At 27.2% G+C, this 20815-nt stretch overlaps 1 protein-coding gene across 1 annotated transcript in view; it reads right to left on the bottom strand.

Annotated features, from left to right (window-relative positions):
- Positions 1–20815, bottom strand: part of Tpst (tyrosylprotein sulfotransferase) — a 141826-nt gene that overhangs the window by 17266 nt on the left and 103745 nt on the right. Inside the window, exon 5 of the mRNA XM_074249626.1 lies at positions 674–915. Within this exon, the coding sequence (XP_074105727.1) occupies positions 674–817 (144 nt within the window). The 5' untranslated portion in view covers positions 818–915. The remainder of the gene's footprint in view (positions 1–673; positions 916–20815) is intronic.

Genomic DNA, 20815 nt, shown 5'->3' with positions numbered 1-20815 from the left:
CGAGTTGCAATGACTCTCGGTCGATAAAAAATATCAAAAATTGACAAAACGGCGGCGTTTTAAAGAAAAAAAAAAGTTGAATTTTACCCAAAATTTTGGTCGTTTTTGGCTTGCCAAAATTCGATTTTTGATCAGATCAAAAAACTGGTGGGTCATTGAATGGAGAACTATATACAGAACATGCAGAAAAAAATTTGGTAGTGATCGGATCATTTGTCTCCGAGTAATCACTGTAGCAAATTAAAAAAAGGCTGTTTCGAGAAAAATAACATTAAAGTTAGCCGCCCCTTTTAATTTTTTAATTATTTTTCTTTTATTAAATTAGAACTAAAAAATATTTTTAAAAAATTGAATTTATAATTTTTAAAGTTTTTTACAAATGAAAATTTTTTTTTATTTTTTTGCAATAATTTTATCAATAAAAAAAATTTTTAGAGGTCAGCTAACTTAATTTTCATTCGAGAAAAACGCATTTAAGGATAAAATGATCCAATTCTAACTGCAGGCGGCTACTGTTTAAATGGCTGTAACTCAAAAACTATTTGAGATATCGATTTGAAATTTTAGTATGTTATTTTTAAAGCTAAAATCGATTTTTTGAAAATTTCACAGTTGTGCTCCTTAATAAAGATGAATAAAATTATAAATGTAAATAAAAAAAAAAAAAACTCACCTCTTTTGGTACCATCATAGAAGTAAGTTGATCTTTATTACTACCGCATATAATCCCAAGCTCGTAGAGCGCAAATAAAAATAAAAGAACACAAAAACAGAGAATAGAAGCCTTGCGGCCTCCTCGAGTTAGTAGTAGTGACATATCGGTCTATATTAATCTAACCACACCTTCAAATGGTTTTCATGCCACGAATTAATCCTGGATTGATTCAATCTATCGGTAACTCTGAGTCATCTCACCTGAAACAATTATTTTCATTACATTATTCATCGCTTTGTTTAATAATTATTCTATAATTTAACATTTATTATTCAATTGATTTTTAGTTATAAATTGCAACGGAAAAATATGAAGTTTTCTCAATTTAATACATATTCGGTTAGTTTTCATCAGCGAGGTAAAAGTTTGTTCGGATTTAAAGGGTGGCTTAGGATTTCCGCAGCGCAGAGTCGGAAAAAAACAAAAAGTCGATAATTATTGTTTATTCATCACAAAAAGGATACATCTTTTAACAGATCAGATATAAGCAACACGAAATCCCCACATGAGTTCTCTCAGTGATTCAAATCTCATGCAAATTTTAACTCCCGGGAACTCGTAGCTCGTTTGAAAATAACTGCCGGTGTACTATCAACCGTGACACGGTACATATATTCTCAGCAACGGTGTTATAATATCAACTGCGAGCATGAGCTTTACGGTTTTACGACTGCTAACACCATAAATTTAAGATTATTGTCACAGCAAAGTCGTTAAAGAAAAAGTATGCTTGTATGTACGGCAGTTTATAGAGAACATTTGTTCTTTGTAGATAAATTAAGAATTAAGAATGTAGAAGACTTTGTCTTGCCTAAAAAAAAAATTTTTTTAAAGATAGTATCTTGGTTTAGAAATTTATCGTTTAGAATTTGATATAAGGTACCGGCGGGTAGTAAGGCCTAGCTAAGGGAGATTTTGAAAAAAATCAAAAATATTGCATTTAATTATTGCAATGTATCATTAATTTTTAAATTAATACATTAGCCATAAAATATAATGGAGTAATGGTAATTTTCACCATAAACAAACACAAAATTAAATTTTTTCAAAAACCTTGCGAATAGGCCTTATTTTACTACGGTAGGGTAATAAGGCCCAAGGGTTATCCATACTGGAAATAGTTATACTATACTTGATAAAATTGGTATTAGAGATCAATCATCACTTAAATTGAGCAACAATACTTTTTAAGATGCTGATAAAAATTAGAACAATGATTTTAAATTATTAAATATAAAATTATAAAAAATGTTTACCATTTACTCAAATTGTTTTTTAGAAATTCTTCTGCGCTACTTTAGCATATTTAGGATGATGAAATATAGACGACAAGGAACGTTGTATCGGTACTCTATAAACTTGTAGCGACATTTCTATGCTAGACGCTTCTACTAGAGAAGTCTTTAGCGGAAACGGTTATTTTAAATAGCATTTCTATCACTTAGGCCTTATTATACGCGGGTACCTTATTAGTAAGATAGGAATCCTACACTAAAAAAAAAAAATGAACTTGAATTAAGAAAAAAATTCAAGACCAAAAATTCTCGAATCAAGTAAAATTTACTTAAACGAAGAAAAATTTCTTAATTTAACAATTTTTTAACTCAAACCGAAAAGATAAAATTATCCAATTGATTCACGTAAACTTTTATTTCTGTGTAATAAATTTTTGAAAAGCTCAAGAGAACCAGTAAAAAATATTGAGCTTCTACTAGAGAAATCTTTAGCGGATGCGGTTATTTTAAATAGTATTTCTATCACTTAGGCCTTATTATCCGCGGGTACCTTATTAGTAAGATAGGAATCCTACACTGAAAAAAAATGAACTTGAATTAAGAAAAAAATTCAAGACCAAAAATTCTCAAATCAAGTAAAATTTAGTTAAACGAAGAAAAATTTTTTTAATTACCAATTTTTTAACTCAAACCAAAAAGATAAAATTTTTTTAAATTATTTAATTGATTCATGTTCACTTTCATTTCTGTGTAATAAATTCTTAAAAAGCTCAAGAGAACCAGTAAAAAATATTGAGCTTTTAAAATTTTACGGGTATACATTAAGTTTTATGGGAAATTACAGTTTTTATTTTATTTTACCAAAAGTAACGTTCAGATTTCAATAAGAATTTAGGTGATAATAAGAAATGAAAAATTGAACACCTGGCATAATTAAAAGTACAGATTCAGAGCATGCGACAGTAATAACTAATAAAAAAACCTTCAAAAATTTGCTATAAAGAGCTATCGGTTATGAAGCTACAGTTCGATTTTCATATAGGAATCTTTATAATTCTCGAAGTAATTAATTTTTAAAATTTCAAAAAACTGCTTTTTCAAAATATGAAAAGATAATCTTTTGAAAATTAGCTTCTCAATTATAAGTACTACTTCAAAAATGAAGAAAAAAATTTTTTATTGAATTTTTTAATCTATTTTGAATCAAACTAAAATAAATTTACTGTAAAATCGATTTTGTTTTTTGCTGTGAGTATAAATCAAAAATAGTTATTTCCTATCGGTTAACTGAATTATATGACGGAAATATATATTATTAATTTTTTTGTATTTGCCGTTAGTCTGTGTGAGCTATTTATCATGTCACTGGTGCAATGGACGACAGATGAAACGGGAAGGGGTGGAGAGGCGTGAACCCTCGAGTTTTGTATCTATTTTCCAGTGTAAGCTTTCAGCGGCAGTTTTCATCCGGATTCTACAGTTACTCTTGGAACATCCTCTAGAGCAGCGAACCCACTCCTCATTTTCGTAACCCACGAGCGCCATACACGATGAAAGATGAGGACAATCACCACATATTGCCACTACCCCTCGAGGAACGTGTGTGTAGCCTTCTATGCTTTTGCTTTGGATTTTCATCATCTTTGTGTTGGCTTTGTTGGACCTCTTCACCATCCTCTTCCATCCACTTCCTATACTTTTCTGGTTTTCCATCTCTTCATATCTTGTTTTTCTTTTGTCTCTTCAAAGTATTTTGTTCGTTTCGTTAGCTCCCGTTTTGACGCCTTTTCAACTTTAGTATGTTTCTTTCAATCTTTTTACTTACCCGAGGATTTATACGTTTTATTTCATCATAAATGTGTACTTTGCTGATGATCATTTTTACTATTAAGACTGATGACAGAAAATCAATCGCAAGAGATAAATTCACAATGATTGTATCGATTTTTTTATTTTTACCAGTTAATGCTCTTCCAAACTAATAGAAAAATTTGTTAGGGAGAAATAAATTGATTTGTTAAAATTTTTTTAAGCGGCTTTTTTGAGAATTAAAAATATTTCTGATTGTGTAAAGTGAAATTATAATAATAGTATAAGTTATTGCTTTATGTTGAATAAATATTTCATATGCTTAAAAAGCTTTATTATAATTGAGAAAAATATCTGTTATCACCAAGGCAATTTAATTGGAAGTTAAATTTTACAGAATATCTCAATCTTTGAATTAAAAGAATTTTTCTCGCTGTTTTTTGAATTTTTTTTTGTTAAATTGTAATTTATGTGATATCAAAATGGAAAAATGAAAGCATTGCTGGTATGTATACACTAAAAAAAAATTAACTTGAATTAAGAGTAAAATTCTTGAATCAAAAAAATAATTTTGAAGAAGCTCATTGTCTTGAATCAAGAAAAAAAATTCTTAAATCAAATAAAATGTACTTAAATCAAGTGAAATTTCTTAGTCAGAATTTTTCAACTCAAATCGTGAAGATTAAATTCTTCAAAATTATTTACTATAATAAATTGCTATTAAATATTAACAAATGATTCATTAATTTCAAAAAAATAATTTCTCAAATAATAAAAAATACTTGTTTAATACAAAAAAATAATATTTAAAAAAGGTTTTTTAAATAATAATCATCAAAAAAATCATTTGTTAAAGATTAAAAAGTCGTCTTTAAATACTAAGAAATTTTTTTCTATTAGTGCAATCTCTAATAGTTTAGTTGACCATGTTAATCGTGTTTAAAACTTAAAAATTTGCTGTAAAGAAACTTTTTGATTCAATGAAAAATATTTCACTCTTTCTTCGAGATAATTCATTTTTTTTTTTAATTCGAGAAATTAATTTGCGAATCAATGAATTACTACTCTGGGATGAAGAGAAAATAATCTAGTTCATAATTTAACTGTAGATAAGCATTTTACTGTTTTCAAACAAGATTCACACATACTTTGTTCAAGAATTTATTTCTCCCGGATTGCGTTGTTTTAAGAGTGAAAATAGAACTAAAAATGTCCGTAATTCTGCGTTTTTTCTCCTTACAAAAAGTATCAAATATTGTTCAAAATATATCATAGTACAAATTTTTTTGGTGTTTCGATCGAGAAACTAGTTTAGAATTGAAAACAAAGTTTTTATGTGAAATTGAAATTATTGTTAGTTTTGGAGGGTTTCTCTTGGATGAAAAATTTTCTGTATCGACTGAAGATGATGTTGTTTTGAATCAAGTGTTAATTTTTTACCGACTGAAGATATTGGTTTTTAACCCAAAGATGATGAAATTCAAGGCAAGAACGAATTTTTGAAGCCTAACAACCGATTTTCTTCAAAACAATTGTCTTTACTTAAGATAGTTCAGCTGTCAGTATTGAAACGGACTAGTAATAAAAGCAAAGATGATGAATGATGAGTATGAAAGTATGAATACACTTGAAGAAAGTCCTAGACGCGTAATTTAGACCAGTTTCAGTTTTTCAGAACATCGATAAACCGACAAGAATCTTAATTACAAGAGTATGAGCTGTAAATTTACAAAAGTATGGAATATTGGAAGTGTCCTCGATAAATTGCGGACGATAGATCAGATTATAGGGAAAGGGCGGAGTGTTCTCTGCTCCTATAACACTTGACACCTAGAACACTTTGGCAGTGATAAACTGCTATTGCGATTGCTTTTAACTTTGATTTAGTACTCGCTAGTTTAATAACTTGCTTTACTCGTATTGAGATACTTTAGCTTATAAATCAAGTGAGTTTATAAAAACATAGGAAAGATAAGTAACGTAGCATTTTGAATGTTAAAAGTTTCATTTAAAAGCATTCCTGCGTTCAAAGCTACAATTAGCACGGAATTATTGAATATTTTGACAGTCAATATTTGATATTTGATAATATTACAAATACCAATAACGCGATTCCTGGAATAGTAATTGTAATTACCCAAATCTATTACATATTTTCATTTTGCATGCAACAGAACCAATGCAAATTGACCTTAATTATAATAATAATATTAATTTTCAGTCGGTATTTTCGACCCAGTGCGTGATTCTCTGTAAATTCGAGCTTTCTGTATTCCCCGGTGTATATTGCCTGTTATCCACAACATTCCGAGCTCGGGGATTGAAGAGCCTTTATAAAAGCTCACAGCGAGTTATACCGAAAAGTGAGTCACCAGAGTGTGATTTTGTGGCTATCGAAACCAATGGTGAGACAGTATACTCTAAATCAGAAACCTCATCCACGTTTATTTAACGTAATTAATTAATTCAACTAATTAAATTGAATAACAGTCATCTCTGTTATAAGTATTTACTTGGACAAAAAATAAACTATTCTATTTAACTCATCAGTGACAAAATACACGGTAAAAATTATTGTGGAAAATCAATACAAATTTTGTGTTAAGTACGGTTGAAACAAAATTTGTCCTGAAATTTGACGTCAAATTAATACACTTAATCTTATTTTAACACAAAAAATTTTCAAGTATTCAACACAAATGTTTTTTACTGTAAACAATATTTTTTACTGAGTAAAATACGATGAAAAAAGAGTATTTTGATAATAAAAATACAAAGTATAATAAAATGAGTATGTTTATTATCAAAATAAGTATTGTGATCAACAAAATATCAGGTAGTTTGATAATCAAAATGCTACGTATATCCATGGATTTATTTTTTGACACAGAAAAAAGAAAACTTGTAAAATTACATTAAAAATAGTAATAAATGTCCCGTCGTATTCAAAACTAGAAAAATTACAATTCGAAATAATATTTTTATAATTCAAACGTTGAATGTTAATTTTTAAGTTTTTAATGTAAATATTAGATTTTACAATGCAATTCTTATAAAATCTGTAATACTTACAATCTGAAACTGTAATTTTTCTATTTTTCTTTTTTCCGTGTACCAAGAACTTATTTTACTTATTTTATCCAAGTTAATTTAACATCAAAAGAGATAATTAACCTTTTTTTGATAGATACAAATTTATATAAAAAACTTATTAGTTATTAGTCAGTTTATTTGATTTATGCATTTGTGAAAATAAAATTTAACCATTATTTTTTATGTTAACTTGAAAAAAATTTATGTGTGTATGATGAAATGCAGTTGGTAGCGTTCGTAAGGGTTCTTTTTCTATTAAATTTCAGATCAATTTGAATCAATTTGGCTGGGTAGATTTTGAGAAACCTCAAAAATAAAATTTCAAAATAAGTGTTTTTTTGAGATAACTTTTAAACTAATATGTCGATCAATTCCAAAAACTGATCAGCTTTTAACTTCGGACAACGACATTGATTGCCGCAAACCATATCAAAATCAGTCGATTCGTTCGTTGAATTGGAAAAAATCGTTTTTCTTCCGTAACTTTAAAATTTATTCTCGGATCGTTTAGCGAGTGAAAAATAATTTTTTTGTGCTTGAAAAAATTCGTCAAAAGAAAAGAAATAGACCAAATTGGCTCCTAAACGTTTAAATGGCTATTAAAAATTGGCATGAAACAAATAACTTCTCAACTTAAAAAAAATTTTAATTTTCTTCACTGAAAATTAAAAAAAAACAAAACCTCTATAGAAACTGTATAAAAAGATTTTATTATATTAATAAATCCAAGATAAAACTTTCTGTATATTTACTCTATATATCAATCTTAAGTATTCAGTAGTTCTGAGAAGATAGAGTAAAGTGATGATCGTTCTTTTATGAAGTTAGAGATTAATTAAAAGTTCATTTTATTAGTAGTTTTAAAGACAGCTACTTGAAATTGATATTGACTCTTTTGCAAATTAAAATAGTCTAGTTTCATAAAATTTCTTTTATTGAGTTAAAAGCTCTCAAAAGTTCATCAATTCTTTGAAAGTTTAATGAAAGAAGTCGAGTTTGAGGATTCAGCTCGAACTACTTTTGATATAAGAATTCTTAATTGCTAATTATAATGACAATGATAGGGACAATGGTAAAAGAGAATAATGAATACTCATATTGATTACTATTCTTACAGATGTGAAATGTATTTCTGGAGTTTAATTAAAGATCAGTATCTGAAAATTATGAGAAAACACTTTCTTTTTTTTTTTTTTTTTCATATTTTTTAATGCACATGAAAAAGAATTTAAAATTGTAGACATTCATTATTGATAAGAAAAATAATAAACAAGTTTTTAACATCCAGCGATGTCAGTTGGAAAATGAAGGGTATCACTAGCAGGTTTTTGTGAACAAAGCACTGCACAAGGAACAAAAAAAGCTTAACAACACAAAACTTTTGCTCTGCTATAAAGAGCTGTTTATTTTGTTGGAGTTGATTGGGTCGCCTGAAGACTTTTAATCTCTACAAGTTGTACCGAAAATGAAATAAAAAAAAATCAAACAAACGAGACAGAAAAATGATTAACAAATAATAGAGTTTATTTTATTATCTCTTGACGTAAACTTTATTTCCGTTACAGAAATTGTTTTCCTTTGTTTATCGATAAAAAAAAAAAAAAAAAAAAATGAAGAAAACTTCAAAAGTAATCCATGCCAGAACAAATCTGGTAATCGAATTCGGATCTCTTCTGTATATTAGCAGACACTTTACACATGTATATTATACATAGATGATTGGTAAAAGCACGTTAACTATTTGACTCTAATGAACAATAATTATGGGTACCGAAAGCCAACAATTTGATTGCACAATATGACAAAGACACTTTTGCATTAATAGCCAAACACTAATGTAAGCAAATCCGAGGATTAATTGAATTGAGTACTAAACCCGTAGAACATAAAGGAACATCGTTTGACGATTAAATTCACCCTCATTCCTCATTCTGTATACAAGCATAAACCACCCGTTTCCTGCAGCTAGATGCCGGCTACGTAATTACCACTCGACAGATTTACCTCACTTTTTTTCGTTTTAATGGTCATATAATTAGATTACTATAAACAATGCTATTGTTATTATTATTAAGTGCATTCAAAAGATTCATTAAGCCAAATTTAGTATTATTGGAGCTGCGATTAATAATTAAGGTACCCGCGGGTAATAAGGCCTAAGTGATAGAAATGCTATTTAAAATAACCGCTTCCGCTAAAGATTTCTCTAGTAGAAGCGTCTAGCATAGAAATGTCGCTACAAGTTTATAGAGTCCCGATACAACGTTCCTTGTCGTCTATATTTCATCATCCTAAATATGCTAAAGTAGCGCAGAAGAATTCCTAAAAAACGATTTGAGTAAATGGTAAACATTTTTTATAATTTTATATTTAATAATTTAAAATCATTGTTCTAATTTTTATCAACATCTTAAAAAGTATTGTTGCTCAATTTAAGTGATGATTGATCTCTAATACCAATTTTATCAAGTATAGTATAACTATTTCCAATATGTGTAACCCGCAGACCTTATTACCCTACCGTAGTAAAATAAAGCCTATTCGCAAGGTTTTTGAAAAAATTTAATTTTGTGTTTGTTTATGGTGAAAATTACCATTACTCCATTATATTTTATGGCTAATGTATTAATTTAAAAATTAATGATACATTGCAATAATTAAATGCAATATTTTTTATTTTTTTCAAAATCTCCTTTAGCTAGCCCTTATTACCCGCCGGTGTCTTAGTTTGTATAGAGTCATACTTTTACTTAATTTTTTACTCTGTCAAAATCTTAAACATTGTGAAAATTAAGTAACTCTGTTATTGGCCTTTTGGGCTGTTGGGTTTATGTAACGGCAAACAAATAAATAAATAACTTAGCGAAGTTTCTGTTGAGAAAAGTTTAAGGTATTTCAGCACTCTTTTAAAAATTTTCAAATTTGCCGCCTTTTTTCATAAAAATAGTAGGGGCGCCAAGTGCATAATTGACAGAAATTAAGCATAAAAATGGCTGCTCAATCACTTGTTTTTGCTAATCGATTCGAAATTTTAAAGAGCTGTAATTAGAAAACAGAGAAAAATAAAAAATTTATTTAAGGCAAGAATTTACTTTGTAATGGTATAAAGTTGAAAAGACCATTGATTTTTATATTATTCGTCGAGTCTTGACAAAGATCATACGATGTTAATGTTACGGCCGATGTCATCTTTAGTTTTACTACTTTTAGAATCGAGATATTTTTTTTTTTCATCATGAACTATTTTCTAATACGAGTAGAGCGAAGGAAATCGATGGTCTCATTTGCAACCATAATAAGTCTATTTATAATTTTATGTAAAAATAATTTATTTGATTTTCTGTACTTGTGTGACAATCTTTTTTAACAACAGTTCAATGCTGAGATTAAATTTCGACCAAACATTTCGCTTGCTAAATAAATAATAAGTAGTTTTGACATAACGTCATAAATATTTATCTGAAGTAAATATTAACAATATTAATTAATAACACAAGCTTGCAATGTAAATTCGATAATTTAGAGAGAGCACAGCTCGATAATGGTTTAATTCAATTATAATTATACCAAGTGTTTCAGTGATGCATGCTGAAAGTTACTAGTACGTAACTGGTGCAAAAACAAACTCTTAATTAACCAAATATCCAACGGCTACTTACAATTGCTGTTCATTCATTCGAATATCAAGCAAAAAGTGCCGCAATTTTCATTATTACTATCAAATCATAGAAGAAAATTCATTGCAAGACTCAACAAGATACAAATTACGTGTCTGGATACTTTGTAAATTCTGTTTCACTGAGTGGAAATTGAATTGTCGAAGTGAAATAATGTTTTACAATAATTACATTGAATAACGATGACTTCCTGAGTAGTGCAAAAAATTGAGTATTTTTCGTTTTTTTACTCTTCTCTAGAAATATGTCAATTGATTATGTTTTTACACGCTTTTTATTAGCTTCACTAGTATATTTGTATGTTTGTAACCGACTTCTTTGGGCACGATTTTGACGCACTTTAAACGGCCAGATTTTGTTCAAACTTTGTAGATTTATCGAGGACCGATGACAATACACTAATTTGATAAAATTATTCCATTTTTCAATTTGCAAAATAAGATTTTTGTTAATTTATATAATTTTTATCTATATTCGATAAGGCAGAAATTTTATTTTTACAACCATTATCTTTAGACGATTTATCTAATATTAACAAAGTGCATGCTGGTAAGTTAATTGCCAAATAATAGTTTAAAATTAAAAAAACAAGCTATTATAAATAAACCAAACTAAAAAGTAGAAAATAAATAATAGTTTAAAAAAACTAAAAAACACACTTTTTATAAAAAACCGAACTGAAAAAATAGAAAATAAGTTTTAATAAATTTAAATTAAGAATAGTGTTGAAAATTTTAATAAATGTAATTAATAATAGTGTAAATAAAAAAAAATGTATTTTATTTAAAAAAAAGCGTGGGGTGCTTTTTAAGATATTCTAAAAATGATAATCACTCTACTCATATCTGTCGATAGAATATTTATATCTATTGACCCATGCACCCCACGCTTTTTTTAAAATAAAATACATTTTTCTTTATTTACACTATCATTAATTACATTTATTGAAATTTTTAACACTGTTCTTAATTTAAATTTATTAAAACTTATTTTATATTTTTTTAGTTCGGTTTTTTATAAAAAGCGTGTTTTTTAGTTTTTTAAAACTATTATTTATTGTCATATCAATCGCCAAAGTTAAATTTTCCAGTAACATGCAGAGAGCGCAAACAGTATAATTTCTGGTAATCTATAGTTTAGTTAACTTACTTTGCAGTAGTATCGAAATATAACTTTTCTCACTCTATCTGTCTTTACTTTCCTACACAATTACTAAAATACGCTATAGACGAGTTGAATTATCTTTTAAACTTGTGTTGACATTCAATTTATGCACAGAAAAAAAAATTAATTTGAATCAAGAGAAAAATTCTTAAACCAAGAAAATAATTTTGAAGAGTTTCATTGTCTTGAATCAAGTAAAATTTATTTAAACCAATAAAAATTTCTTAGTTTAAGAATTTTTCTACTCAAATGCAAGAAGATGAAATTCTTCAAAATTATTTACTTGATTCAAGTTCATTTTTTTTTTCTGTGTAGAGACTCGCTATAGACACGACCAATGAAGTGTTAATGGTTTGAAAAATAATAAAAAATTACATGAAATTAAAAAAAAAATTTTATTATTCGGATACCGAATGGCTTTTTTTTAATTCTTTTATTCCAAGATTCGAGTGACGGGAGTAAAAATTCATTTTAAATTAACTTTTAATTTTTACATTCTATAATTTATTTAATTTTTATTATTTTATTAAGTTTTGTATACATCGGTGTAAATTCAATTTAACATCGAGCAGTATAAAGTCGAGTACATTTTTAATACTGCTTTTTTTTTTGTATAAAAATCAGTTAAGTATTTAATATTCGTTGAATTATTTTGCACGAAAATAATTCTTCTGTATAATATGAATTTTTTCGAATAAAACATAAATTGTTCTACGCAAAAATGTGGAAAATACCTTTTTCTAACAGGATAATGCTCTCAATTAAATTACTCACCAAAAAAAAAAAAAAAAAAATTCTTCATTTCATAGATTTAAAAAGTTAAAAGCAAAGTAATTTGTTTCTATTACAAAAATTTAATTAACAAAATTCTACCTCTATAAATTGAATATTTGATGTTTGTGTAAAATAACGTACGCAGCGAAAATCCTAACTGAAAACTCGGCTATGATGTAGTCATGACATGGAACACTGAATTATCCGGGGAGAGTTAATTAAGATAAATGAATAAAATGAACTCATTTCTCTAATTATGCATTATACCTGCCATGACTTGTCATCTTTTAGCAGGGATGTGTCTCGGCTTAGATTAAACAATAGTGTTTCAAATCATTTAAATTTTTGCGTTAGGAAAGCATGTTGTATTTAATATTTAAGAGTTCGGATTTTAATCAACTCCAATTATGAAATATAACGAGGATAAAAGCGGCGTGAAATGGTTTTTTTCCGCAGTATTATAATTAAGTAACTGCGATGATCAGTTGATGAAAAAAAAATTTTTTTTTTTTACCATAAAAAAGAAAAAAGTGAGCGGGGATTTTAATGGATCGATTGTATGAGCATCTCAATGGGTTCATTACTTTTTTGCACTGCATACTCTATTTTGCAATCTGAAACTCCCTCGAGCGCGTGACTGACATACTTTTTGGTTTTGATCACTGGTGAACAACCAAGATAATAAAAGAGCGTCAAGAAAAATTATTACTTTTTTTGTTTGAGTTTTTGCTGTTTCTTGTCTATGTCATCAGGTAAATTAAAAGTTGTGCCACCTTGAGCACGTTATCAAGTTGAATGGAACCTTGATTATATTGAAGTATTTCTATTGAAATTTTTTCAGGGTTTTTTTTTTTTTTTTTTTCATTAAGATGCTGAATATAGACTGGACCAAAAAAATCAACTGATTTTTTTCTCTAGATTCACCGTCAATATTAGAGAAGATGACTAAATAAAAAAAGTTCTGTGAAAATTAGAGTGGTAAAGAACTGTTCGGAAGCTAATTTTTTTAAAAATAATTTTCACACATTTTTTCAACAGTTTTCTAACAAAAGCTTCCAACCTTTGTGATTTATGTTTCAATTAGCCTCTCAACAGCTTGTGGGTCAATTTTTTATGTATTTTTCCACATTTTTTCTCTAGAAAGTATTTCCAAAGATAAAATAATTTTTTTTTAATATTAAAAAATAAATAAAATCGAAAAATTAGATTTAAAAAAAAAAACTCGAATACCATTTGAAAAAAAGCTATGAAAATTTTGCAGAATTATTTTTATTTGATACTAAATTACTTAAATACCGGTTGTACTCGGAAAGAACAAAATTACACTGCATATCCTTCTATATTATACTCAGTATAATCTGTAGAGAAAAAAAAATTTCAAATATAATCCAGATTATACTAAATTATTTTTGTATTATACTCAGTGTAATCTCTGATTTGACCAAGTAATATTTTTGGTTATACCGCCCCCGATTACACTGGATGTAATCCGAAAAAATATCCTGTATAATTTGAATTATACTCAGTAGAATCTTCGATTATATCATATTTTCAAAAATCGTAATATTCAACTTTTTTTTTTAATTTCTAAATTTTTTTGAAAATTTGTTAAATTTGTGATGATTAATCTTTTTTTTAAATTGTTCATTTTTTTATGTATTTTTCAGAAATACAATGCAATGCATGGATAGAAAATATTTAAAGATCATTTAAGCACAATTTTTCCGAAAATTTGGGGTTGAAAAATTTTTGGTAAATATTTACTAGTGGGGTCACCATTTTAATTTTTATTTTTTTGAACGAAATTTCTATTTGATTTTATTAATATATTTAAAAAAAATGCACAATTGAAAAAAAAAATTGATTACCACAATTTTCACAAATTTTACAAATTTTCAAAAAAATTTGTAAATTAAAATAGAAAAAAGTTGAATATCACAATTTTTGAAAAAATTATATAATCCAAGATTCTACTGAGTATAATTCAAATTATACGGGATATTTTTTCGGATTATATCCAATGTAATTTGTGGGAGTATAACCAGAAAAATTACTTGATCAAATCGGAGATTACACTGAATATAATACAGAAATAATTTAGTATAATCTGGATTATATTTGATATTATCTGAAATTTTTTTTACTACAGATTACACTGAGTACAATATAGGAGGATATGCAGTGCAATGTTGTCCTTTCTTTCCGTGTAAGAAGAAATTGAAACCATTATTAGTTCCAAAAATTTTTTTTGACTGAAGAATTTTTGTATCGATTGTCGATAAAATCCTCTTGAATCAAGTGATAATAGTTACCGAGCGTAGATATTGTTTTTCTAACTCAAGATTCCGATGTTCAAGGTAAAAAATATTTCAATTGCGATAACCGACTGTCTTGAAAATAATTTTTTTATAAAGAATATTCCAGTTACTTTAAAATGTTTTCCTATAAATCTGATTAATATTTAATTCAAGCAGGTCAATCTTTACAAAACAAGCATAGTACAAGGATGATATTCCTATTGAAGCTTAAAAGCAAAGTAAATTGAGATTCCACTACAAAAGGATTTAAGAGAGACACATTACGGCGTAGTGAGTACTCAGGATTTGGCATTCGATAGTCCTATATGTAATTAATACTGCTCATATGTAGTTATATTATATGGTTCCACGTTTCGACTATCAAACCCTGATCCTTCTATATCCCTTTTGTATCCTCGAGCACATACGTGCTCATACTCGAGTGTGTGGTCAGTTTACAGAGATCGAGAGCTATCCACATCCCGGGTAGAGGACGAATCATGTGAGGCGAGGATTAGAATTAATAGACTACTAAACTTTCATAGCCACCTCACGATTCGCTAGGATTCGGTTTAATATTATTGCTGTTTCGCTTCGATTGTTTTTACTATTGTTCATACCGCCATCCATGCTAAAGTACTTTTAAATACAGATAAAAAACAGCTTGGCTTAAAAGCTAGAGCCTTTTATTTTTAATTCTATATGGAAATTCTATGAATAGGCACATAAAAATTTCAAAAATTTCTAAAATGTTTTTAAGACCATTTTTGGTCACTTGATATTTTAGTTAATTTGTAAAATATTTAACTATTCAAGTAGAATTTTTATACAATTTATGGATTAGTACATTTATACGAATTGAATTCTTCAAGTCTTGGGCTTATAGAAATATTGATAGAATAATTTGAAAATAAAGTGGCCAAAAACGGTACTTATACCCTACACGTTTATTCTCAGCTTGAATTTTTGCCTTTCACTTGTTAAGATTAGAATTTAAATCGTTGTGGTTTATTTAATCTGAAATTAAACTTTCAAAACCCCGCTATCGATACGGGATGAAAAATTTACTTTGTTGAGCCGTCAATCAATACGATACTATGTTAAGCGTTTAAAGTACAATGAAAAATAAAAATAGAAATTTTGCCTATTTTTGTACATAGTAATTGCTATTTATTATATTCAGATAAAGATCATTATATGAATAAAAAAACTGTACACAGAAAAAAAAAATTTCTTGAACCAAGAAAATTGTAAGGAAGACCGAAGTTATTTTAGAGCAAGAATAAATTTTCTTCGCTTAACAAAATTTAACTTCGTTCAAGAAATTTTAACTTCACAGTAAAAAATTTTGCGTCATTGCGTTAAAAATTTTTGTCAAATATTTAACACTTTTTTGTGTTGATTTAACAGAATAAGTGTTAAATTTACACATAAAAGTGTTAAATATTTAACACAAAAATTTTTAACACTAATTTCTTTGACGCAATGACGCAAAATTTTTTACTGTGTTCATTCAAGAAATTTTCAATCTTCCTTAAGATTTTCTTGATTTAAGAAAATTTACGCTTGACTCAAGACTTTCTTTCTTTCTGTGTATTGATTTAAAAAAACTATTCTTTCTAAGAAACTTATTTTTAAGACAACTGGTTGTAGCACTTGAAAAATTTGTTTTTATCTTGAATTTTGTAATTTTGGCTTAAGAGACCGATATTTAGAAATTCAATGAATTTAAAAATTCCAAAATTACAACAAAAAGAAACACTAAGAATATAAATTTTTAAAATTTCTAAATCGCTGTCGTTTCTCAACAAACCAATCGAGTTGGTTCATTCATAAACTTGACTTAGTTAATTATTCAGAGAGTATGTGAGTCTCGTATAAGTTTGCTCAAAAGTTTCGTAAGTAAGACAAATGTAATAGTTAAATTTTAATGAAATGTTCTATATTAAATAACTTCAATTTTTGTATTTTTGTAATGATTTAAATTCCAAACATTATAATTATTTCTGGGTGAATTAAAGAAAAAAAATTTTCAATCCGATAAAGCTTCTAACCATATCGTTTAGTTACAATGAACAATCCTAACAACATATGGTATGACAAGTAATGTGGTTCTCTCAACAAATGCGGACAATTTTAAACTAAAAATAAAGTTCATGTTCTTCTTCCGCTTATTAAATCCTTGTCCAAATCCTACGTACTCATTTATTTTCACTCAAGCAAACTTTTAGAACAATTGGAATAGAATCACAACTTTTTCTGTGTCAAGAATCATAATTATAGTTCCAATTGCGACATGAAAAATTTATGTTTCCTCCATTTCCCGAGCTCTTTACATACTTGAGAAAAATACTGAGAATCGGCCATGTTATTATTGTATATATAATCTTAGAACAGGTAGCGGCAGTAAAAACTGCTGTGACCGAGAAAAATTGCTAAGCTACACGAGTAAATTCAACGACAAAGAACCCCACGACCTTCGCATTTGCATCCCCTGACCTCTTTTACCAGCAAAAAAGAATTCCTTGGTAGCTACTTTTTGTTTGGCCTTTTTTTCTTTGTTTCTATTCCATCGGAACAATAGAGCTTTAAAAAAAAAAATTTTTACTCAACACTCAGCTCTTACAGTATTTCTTTTTACTCAATTTTTGTTATACTATTTTATCTAACATATAATAATAACAAAAAATGGATTTTTTTCGTATAGAAAAAAGTATACCTTATTCTTTATGCTGTGTTTTAGAGTAAGCATACTAAGCTATACTGAAAATAATAACAAAATAACGCGAATAATAATTGAGAATCAAGATCTCGTTAGCGATCTCATTAAAAATAAAAAATATTATGTACACAAGATCATCAATGAATAAAAATAAAATAGAAAATTGTGGGTTGTAAATTTGATGCTAAAGAACTTCAAATTAATTTTAGTAACTCGAGCTTTAAGATAATGAGTATTTAGTTCAATCAACAAGTCCTTAATCATAAGATTTTTTTTATTATGAAACACATTGTCTACTTTAACAGGTTTCATCATTCATTCACGATTACAATAATATTAATATAATTATATATTGTTCTATCACTCTATTATCTTCAAAAGGAATATTAATATATGGATTCGATATCTCTCGAGTTTGTAATCCGGTTTATCAATTTTAAGTAGGATTATAGAATTAAACGTATTTACTAACCCTTATTTGTTGCCGAACAAGTACTATTGCACCGAAATTGAGATCGATATTTATAATGATAACAATAACGTTTATAATCTGTGTGTTTCATTTTTTCATTTTTGTGACCCAAAGTAGCGCGTATTTAGAGACTTGAAAAATTACAATTAATAAAAAGTTTTTGAATTTCTGTTGAAATTCGAATTTTTTTAAATTTTATACAAATAAAAAAATTTTTTTCTGGAAGTTTTTTTTGTTTTTAATTGTAAATTTTAAAAAAATTTTGATTTTGTCCATTTTTTATTCTTTTTTATTTTATTTATTTCACGAATATATAAAAAAGTAATTTTATATATTTATTGCATGCCTCATAATCGAAGCGGATGAAATTGTGCTCTACACTCGCTTCACAAATCTGGAACTAAAATTGTCTGTATTTGTTTTCTATCGCACTTGTAGAACAATATTCACATATCAATATCATGGAAAAATACTAGTTTCAATACCTATGATATTTTTAAAAAATATTTTGTTTATTAAATAAATAAAAAAAATTTTTTAAATAATTTTGTGGACGTCCGGCTGTCAAATGTATGTATGAAAATTGGCGTGATCACGATAACTGCCGAAAAACTTAACTAATCAAGTCCATTTTTTTTTTTAATACGCTCCAGTATGATCTAAAACTAAGTCTTTTGGAAGATCACGGTCTAATTCAATGTAGTTTATTTATAATTAGCAATAAACTAAAAATCCACCAGTCGTTTGTATGTCTATATCTATGTAAATAAGGTTCGTTTATAATACATGCGCAGTTTGCAACACATATTTTTCATCTTAATTTTATTTTAGGATTTCAATAAAGTCAGGTTAATTTTTTTTTGTATAAAAAATAATTTTTATGTTAAAATTGAAATTAGATTATAACATCAGAATTTTTTTACATTGCAAATAGGGTAGAACTTGATATTTCGATATTTTAGTTAATTTGTAAAATATTTAACTATTCAAGTAGAATTTTTATAGAAAAATATGTGTAAATTTAACACAAAAATTTTTTACTGTGCATGTAGAAAAATATATCTACGGAAAAATTTAAACGAGTTTAGAAATTGAATTGTCAATAAAATTAATTTCATGTAATTTACTTATAATTAAAATTACAATAATCGATGTTTGATAAAAAATTGAAAATAGTATCAAGTTTATTTGCTTTGTGTTGTCTTTGAAAATTTGTCAATTTATTTCTTTAGGCTAGCCCAAATTTATATTTTAGTTTTTTCTACATCTAATCGAAAATTTCATCTTAAATTAAAATATTAATAAGTCTTAAGTTCGAGCTTTCCAGATTTAAAAAAAAATTCCTAAGATTTTTCATTGAAAATATAATAAAAGAACGATAAAAATCTTTATATATTATTTCAATGGATATTTTTATTATTCGATAGATTATTAGAAACGTGTTGCGTTTACATAAGACTTATAAAAGACCTTCAGAACTCGGTGATACAAGTTTAAATTCGGTATACCGAATCAAATTGACCATCTTGCGAGCTTCAAGATCGAAAGAAAATAGGGGAAAATAAATAAAATAAAAGGTAGTAACAGGTTTGAATAGTTTTTCATTCTAGCATTCTTGAGAACTCAAGTGGAAATCGAGAAAAAGTTTCTCATTTCAGCGTACGAGTTTTCCTGGTTTTATCAATATACTGCTATCACAACACTCAAATGTCTGTCTATTTCTATTTATAGATTGGTACGAGATCAAATTCGACCAATTCATGATTACTTCGTGTTGAAAATTGAAAAAGATATTAATTTTCTCTACATACCATTTTTTCCTTATTGAAATATTTACCCGAAATACACAACAGCTATTTAATTAAATAATTATAAATTTCAATTATCGAATAATATTTTTACTTTGTATTTTAGTCGCTAATTGGTTATTCAGAATATTTTAATTAATTAACAAACTTCGCCAACTGGAGACTGAATTTTAATGTACATAATGATCGATTGTAAATACTCATGGGTATCTAATTAAAGTTTGTTTAATTAACTTTGTAAGTAGAAAATAAATTAACAAATTTATGCTTGTGTCGGAAATTTCTCTCTAAAGTTAACAATCTTTTGTTATTTTTAAAATTTTCTATTACAATAAATTTACAAGAAAAACTTTAAAATTTTCGATCCTGCAAGAGATTCCTGAAACTATCCGCTTTTCTTTCACGATTCAAAGTAGTAGGTTGCGTTAATTTTTTTTTTATATTAAAATTTCGCAGTTTTCAAAGTAAGGTGAAAAAAGGTACCATTTGGCAATCGAAACGAAAGTAGACTTCCTACTCAAATAAAATCACAACACTAAGAATACAAATACTTCAATCACATTGATGGAATCCCTTTTCCCTAAGTTGAAACGAACGCGATAGTAAAATTTCATTAACTATCCCGACGAATAGGTTATTTTTATTCTGGGATAATAAAAAGACATGAAAATTGAAGCTCGTTTGATGGGCTTTAAAATGCAATTTACAAAAATTCGATAAGTTATTTTATTGAAAAGTTATCCGTAAAAGAAACTGATAAAACATGAATTTTTACGATTTTGAAAGTTTTAAAACTCTGTAATTTCTAAATTATTTGACCAATTAAGCTCATCTTTGAACTTGACCGTGATATTCGTCTAAAAATTAAGTATGTTAAGTTTGAAGAAGATCCATTATGAATTAGAGACGCTATCGTCGAGCTTGACGAAAGTTTGATGAACTGAGTCAAAAAATAGCAAAATTTTTTGAAAGTTTCGCCATGAGGACAAATGCAATAGTTAGATTTTCATGAAATCTACTAAAAATAGTAGAGTTTTGACGATTATTCA

Source organism: Cotesia typhae, unplaced genomic scaffold, assembly GCF_013202065.1.
Source record: "Cotesia typhae breed Kobodo isofemale line unplaced genomic scaffold, CoteBio_Ctyphae contig_50, whole genome shotgun sequence".
Lineage (NCBI taxonomy): Eukaryota > Metazoa > Arthropoda > Insecta > Hymenoptera > Braconidae > Cotesia > Cotesia typhae.
This window is presented reverse-complemented; position numbering and strand designations above follow the sequence as displayed.